The 7,063-nt window shown below is 34.3% G+C and overlaps 1 protein-coding gene across 1 annotated transcript; it reads left to right on the top strand.

Moving 5' to 3' along the window:
- Window positions 1-1,299: 1,299 nt before the first annotated feature.
- LOC131628542 (pentatricopeptide repeat-containing protein At5g04780, mitochondrial-like) lies at window positions 1,300-3,522 on the top strand. The gene has a single exon (XM_058899371.1). It carries the CDS (start codon window positions 1,321-1,323, stop codon window positions 3,172-3,174), a length of 1,854 nt encoding a protein of 617 aa, XP_058755354.1. The 5' UTR covers window positions 1,300-1,320; the 3' UTR covers window positions 3,175-3,522.
- Window positions 3,523-7,063: the final 3,541 nt, after the last annotated feature.

The raw sequence follows: 7,063 nt of genomic DNA, 5'->3' as shown, positions 1-7,063 counted from the left end.
ATAAAAGAATTTTGTATAGGAGGGTTTTTGAGAGTTTGATTTTATTCATAACACCAAAAACCTTATAAAATAGGGTAACTAAAAAATTGCATTAAAGGGGAATTTTGGAGGGCTGACATAAATGTTTTAAATATCTTTTAGTTTGTTATACTATTCTGAAAATTAAATATTTAGTAATGATAATGACTCTTTTATCATTTTAAACAAAATTATTTTTTTTAAAAATGTCAAATATTTTTTTATAATTTTTAAAATTTTCTTTTCGGAAGTCTTTCCGTCCCCTCCCCTTCAAACTCGCAAACATAGCCTAAATAATTTGGATGTCAATTTCATCTCACAAGGATTAGGAAACGATTTTTAAAGCACAATATATCTCCATAAATCAACCCACGAAATGATTTTTAAAGCATAATAATAATAATAATAATAATAATAATAATAGGCTAAATTGCAACTTTACTCCCCCTATTTTATCTTTTTCTTGATTTTGATCCCTCTATTTTAAAAACCACTATTTTTGTCCCCTTTTTAAGTTTTCTGTGCAATTTCCGTCCCCCTATTTTGCTTGTTTCTACAAAATTAGCCCCTATTTTGTCTTTTTTTTCAACAGAAAATTCAGAAGGGGGACCAAAATCGTGGTTTTAAAAATGGAATGACCAAAATCGAAAAAGAGACAAAATAGAGGGACCAAAGTTGCAATTAAGCATAATAATAATAATAATAATAATAATAATAATAATAATAATAATAATAATAATAATAATAATAATAATAATAATAATAAAAAAGTTGAATGAAACACTAAACATCAATTATCAAGTGGTGTAGAGGAAAGTCGTTATTGGTCAAATGCAAGATGGCTTGGGGACGTAAAAGATGTTTTGTCTGATATTTATTTTGTTTTTATTTTTATAAATTATTGTAATTATTAGGCTAAATTATAAATTTGATCTCCCAATTTTTGTATTTTTACGATTTTAGTCCTCTATTTTGTTTTTAAATACTTTTGGTCCATTATCCCCATTTTATGGAAAAAAAACACTTATGCCTCACTTTTAAAATACGTAATTCATCCTCAAGTGAGGATGTGGACCAAAAATGAGGATGAAAGACCAAAAAAAACGTATTTTAAAATGTAACACATAAGTATTTTTTAACCAAAGTAGAAATGAGGAATCAAAAGTGTTTAGAAACAAAATATAGAGACTAAAATCGTGAAAACACCAAAATAGGGGACTAAAAGTATAATTTACCTAATTACTGACCAATAATTCTACTAACTCTCGATACACACAAAATTGACAACATACGAAAGCTCACATGAACCCCTTGAAAAGGTTTCAGAAACTATATAATTCAACTTCTTCCATTCCTTTCACAAATTTCTCTGTTCTTTCCCTTCCCAATTCAAACCTTAATTTTGATGTTAATGCCGATTCTACCCATGTATCAAATTTGCAATATCTCTTGCAATTATGTGCTAAAACAAACTCTTCCATGGCTGGAAGAACATGTCATGCTCAAATCATTCGTGTTGGATTCCAAACAGACATATTAACATCAAACATGCTGATTAACATGTACTCTAAATGTGCATTAGTTAATGATGCTCGTAAAGTATTCGATGAAATGCCGCTTAAAAGCGTTGTTTCATGGAACACAATGATTGGAGCAGTTACCAAGATTTCCGAGGAGCAAGAAGCACTCATGCTGTTTATTCAAATGCTAAGAGAGGGAACATTGTTTAATGAGTTTACTATTTCCAGTGTTTTGTGTGAGTGTGCTTTTAAATGTGCTATACTGGAGTGTATGCAGTTGCATGCTTTTTCGATTAAGGTTTCTGTTGATTCAAATTGTTTTGTTGGAACTGCTTTGCTTCATGTTTACGCGAAATGTTGTTTGATAAAAGATGCGAGTAGGATGTTTAAGAGTATGCCTGAGACAAATGCTGTTACGTGGAGTTCGATGCTGGCGGGGTACGTGCAAAATGGGCTTCATGAGGAGGCGTTGTTGCTTTTTCGTGATTATCAGTTGATGGGTTTTGAGCAGGACGTGTTTATGATATCGTCTGCTGTTAGTGCTTGTGCGGGTCTTGCAAATTTAATTGAAGGGAAGCAAGTGCATGCTGTTACTTGTAAGTCGGGATTTGGTTCGAATGTATATGTTTCTTCATCCTTTATAGACATGTATGCGAAATGCGGTTGTATTAGAGAAGCTTATTTTGTGTTTCAAGGTGTGGAGGTGAGAAGCGTTGTTTTATGGAATGCTATGATTTCTGGGTTTGCTAGACATGCTTGTGCGCTAGAGGCTATGATTTTATTCGAAAAAATGCAGCAGAGTGGCTTTGTTCCTGATGATGTAACATATGTATCTGTACTAAATGCATGCAGTCACATGGGTTTGCATGAACAGGGACATAAATATTTTGACCTTATGGTTAGACAGCATAATCTTCAGCCGAGTGTTCTTCACTACTCGTGTATGGTTGACATCCTGGGCCGTGCAGGACTTGTTCACAAAGCTTATGAATTGATAGAGAGAATGCCATTTAAGGCTACTAGTTCTATATGGGGTTCGCTCTTAGCTTCTTGTAGAAATCATGGCAATATTGAGTTTGCTGAGATTGCAGCCAAGCAGTTGTTTGAAATGGAACCTGATAATGCTGGAAACCACATCTTGCTAGCAAACATTTATGCAGCAAATGAAAAGTGGGAGGAGGTTGCAAAAGTGAGGAAGCTTCTTAGAGAGAGTGAGTTGAAGAAGGAGAGGGGTACAAGTTGGATTGAAATTAAGAATAAGATTCACTCGTTTACTGTTGGCGAGAGAAACCATCCACAAATCAAGGAGATTTATGCTAAGTTGGATGATTTGATGGAAGAATTGGAGAAGTTGAATTATAAGGTTGATACCAATAATGACCTGCATGATGTAGAAGAGAGCAAAAAACAGATGCTTTTGAGGCATCACAGTGAGAAACTTGCTGTCACCTTTGGATTGATGTGTTTGCCGAGTGATATACCTATAAGGATTATGAAAAATCTTAGAATTTGTGGTGATTGCCATAATTTTATGAAACTTGTGAGTCAGTTTACTAGCAGGGAGATTATTGTTCGAGATACAAACCGATTTCATCACTTTAAGTGTGGCTTATGTTCTTGTGGAGATTTTTGGTGAACCTGTGGATTCTGATACGTTTAGTTCTTTCATTTAACTCCAAATAGCAGGGAGTTCACATCCATTCCCGCTTTCTTAAACAATGTCGAAGAGATTTTTAGAGGAAGGCTTGACATTGGTAATCATCAATTCATCTGTTGTACATTACATAGAAATTTTGTTTTATTTTTTACGCAAATGGGTGCTTTCGGTTTGATTCAAAGTATAAAAAGTGAAATCTGTCAACTTTGAAGTAAAGTTGGGGGAACTGAAGTGAAAAACACCAAGGATCTTGTGGGAAGCAGAATGTCCATGTATAGGATAAAAATAAAATGCATAAAAGAAAGGTTCCATGACTAATGATCTTACTCTTGCACTAATCATAGGACTGAACTTCATTCTAAGGGAATGGATTTCAGTTTTGCCTTTGTTGCATTAAGAAAATTTTCTTCCCATGGGTTTCACCCAAATTTGGACATTTTAGAATAATGTCCAAAAACAATATATTTGCATGGTGGTTCTTTGGGTTTTTTAAGAGTGAAAGTTTTATTCAAAATGAGGGCAAATTCATGTCTTGACTTCTAAACAAAAGTTGTAGATCCATATCTTAAACTTTATCTCCATTGATGCATAAGAAGAAGATAAAAGAATTACAAAGAGAAAGGGAGAGAAAAAACGTAACTAACATTTAATATCAACAAACTTTCACAAATGCTCAATATGTTACCATTGCAACTAACTTTGAGTTTATATACATTAGCTCAAACTCAAATACAAACCAAATGAAACTGAAATTAAACAACTTGAAATTTTAATTATACTTAACATCATTCCTTAATTCATATTCAAGATTAAAAATCAACAACACCAATTACATCCCTCAAATTGATGAAGTGTTCAGTTTTGATTGCCTTGGTCAGCACATCCGCAAGTTGCTTATGAGTGCTAAAGTGAACAACCTCAAACACTTCATTTTAAAGCGCAGAAAATAGTACTTAGTATCTATGTGCTTGCTTCTTCCATGAAGCACTGGGTTCTTAGCAAGGCTTATTGCTGACTTGTTGTCAATCATCAGCTTTACTGGTTTACTCACCTTGAACTTCAGTTCCTGCAGCAAATTTATCAGTCAAACAACTTGGCAAGCATATAATGCACTAGCTATGTATTATGCCTCACAAGTTGACAGTGCAACCACGGGTTGCTTCTTGGAGCATCATAAAATGGAAGCTCCAAGATACATAAATAGGTACCATGTAGTACTCCTTTTGTCCACTCTATCACCACACCAGTCTGATCCTGATAGCATATCAGCTCAGCATCATATGGCACTCTAGATGAAAACATAATTCCATACCTTATAATTCCCCTTATATACCTGGGTATCCTGACTACAACTTGGTAATGTGACCACTTTGGCTTAATCATAAACCTAATTATCATTCAAACTACATAACATATGTCGGGCCTGGTGTTACACAAATATCTTAGAGAACCAAACAACTGTATGAAAGTTGTAGCATCTACTTCCTCGTCATCCGCATGAGAATCAAGTTTATGGTTTGTCTCTGCAAGTGTAACTGCAGACTTATAATTCATCAACTCAAATCTCTTCAACATCTCAAGTTCATACTTCAGTTCATGCCCAATGATTCCGTTATCAAAGTGTAAAATCCCCATCCTTAGAAAGTATATCATGTTTCCAAGGTCATTCATATCAAACGCATTCACCAACACCCTTTTGAACTTGTTTATCTCGGAAACACAGCTCCTTGTCAACTGTATATCATCAACATAAAGACATACCAACATCATATTATCATATAGGGTATGTTTCACATAGACACATACTCAAGCTCACACTTATGAAATCCATGTTGCTTGAAAAATAAATCAATCTTCAGATTCCAAGTCCTTGGAGCTTGTTTAAGCTCGTACAAGGCTTTATGCAGCTTGTACATCATCCCTTCTTTATTCTTTATCACAAATTCATGTGGTTGTAATTCATAAACTTATTCTTGCAATGGACCACGTAAAAAAGATGATTTTACATCTAAATGTATCATAGGCCAATTCCTACTTGCACCTATTGAAATGATCAATCTTATTGTCTCATGTCTAGCTACATGTGCAAACACTTCAAAGTAGTCTAAGCCAGATTTTGTAGAAATCTTCTAGCTACTAACCTTAATTTATGCTTGACAATTGACCATCTGGATTATATTTATTTTGAAAACCCATCTCACATTGATGGTTTTCTTGTTCTTTGTCAAAACAGACAATTTTCACGTCTTATTTCTTTCAAATACCTCAAGTTCTTCCTTCATGGTCTTCATCCGTACTTTCTTCTTGAGTGCCTCACTGATGTTTATAGGTTCAGAGTCCACCATCATGGTACACTGTATGACGTCACCTTCAGATTCAATCTCAGTATCATGCAACAACTCGAAGTCTGCAAGTGTCCTTGGTATTTGTCTAATTCTTTGTGGCCTCTAAAACTACGTATGTTCACCTTCCGAGACAGGTCCACCATCAGAGGCAAGTGTCATATCCCAAATTTTGACCCTAAGATCATACATCATTCACATCTCAATCATCAATCAAGAATTTCATCTTAAAGCTCTGTTTTTGATGTTATGCTCACTTCAAGATCATCGAGCACCAATATTTATGTATTTTGTATATGTTATACTAACCAAAATACCAAAAATATTTCCTTGTGCTTTTGTATGTTTGTGTTTTGTAGATACCAAGTCAAAATATCCATCAAAAAGACATTTTTCATCATCTTGCAGCAAGCAATCGATTGCACAAAGAGAGCAATCGATTGCACCAACTTGTTTTGCACCAGATTTTCCTTCTGCCTTCTGTGCAATCGATTGCACCAACTGTTTTCGCACCAGATTTGAGCGGTGCAATCGATTGCACTAAGGAAGCAATCGATTGCACCAATGCGAAATTGGAAAAATGAAGGCAATTTTCAGCTTTTGAGGAGTGTGTCACCACTTTCATGTGTGGCGTGAAGGTTCTAGATTGCACAATCAATTTCCTACATCATTTTGATCAATCTTATCATGTACCTTCATTTGATGGCATAAACACCATTGGATCATAATTTTGACTCCAAATTAATTTACCAAACCTAATTTCATTTACCAAGCCTAACTCCAAACCACCACTAATCATAAGCCTAAATCCTATAAATAGAGGCATTCACCTCTTCATTTCACAAGATTGAAAATCCAAAGAAACTCTTGCATTTTCTTTCCCCATCTCTCCCAAATCATTCAAAGCTCTCTTCTTCCATCAAAAAGTTAGTGAGATCCACCTTGAACCTCACAAAATTGAGCTAAACCTTCATCTAAACACTATCTCTTCATCAATTGTGAATAGATTCAAGCTTTGGTGTTGTGTTCTTGAACAAGATTCAAAGTTTTGTGAAGAATTTGGTAAATCTCTAGATCCATTCCATATTCCAAGATGTGTTCCATTGTTGTTTATGTGTGATGCACCTTTGGTGCTACATTGATGCTATTTGATGATTTTTTGATGGTATTTTCTTGCATGATTTGATCCAAGATCACAAGGTGTTTGGTTTTATGTTTAAACTAGTTTTTTCCCTTTGATTACTGTTTTTTTTTCAAAAAATTACATAGTGCAATCGATTGCTCTCTTCATGCAATCGATTGCACAGTTGCAAAAAATGTCTAGTTTTTGAAAATTAAAGAATGTGCAATCAATTGCTCCCTTAGTGCAATCGATTGCACGCTGAGATGTGGTTTTTTGTCTTTTTAACCTTGTTTTTTGTATCTCTTCTTCTCTACTTCATTAATATCATTGGATCTAGGATGTTGATATGTTTGAAAGAGTCAAATCTATAATATTAGATGAATGATATTAATGATAGTGTGAG

This window comes from Vicia villosa, unplaced genomic scaffold (genome assembly GCF_029867415.1).
Source record: "Vicia villosa cultivar HV-30 ecotype Madison, WI unplaced genomic scaffold, Vvil1.0 ctg.000463F_1_1, whole genome shotgun sequence".
In the NCBI taxonomy this organism is placed as follows: domain Eukaryota; kingdom Viridiplantae; phylum Streptophyta; class Magnoliopsida; order Fabales; family Fabaceae; genus Vicia; species Vicia villosa.
Note: the sequence above shows the minus strand (reverse complement) of the source record. Positions and strands in the feature narration are given on the sequence as shown.

Coding starts and splice junctions, on each gene's coding strand:
- LOC131628542 (XM_058899371.1), top strand. CDS start 1,321: ATGAACCCCTTGAAAAGGTTTCAGAAACTATATAATTCAACTTCTTCC.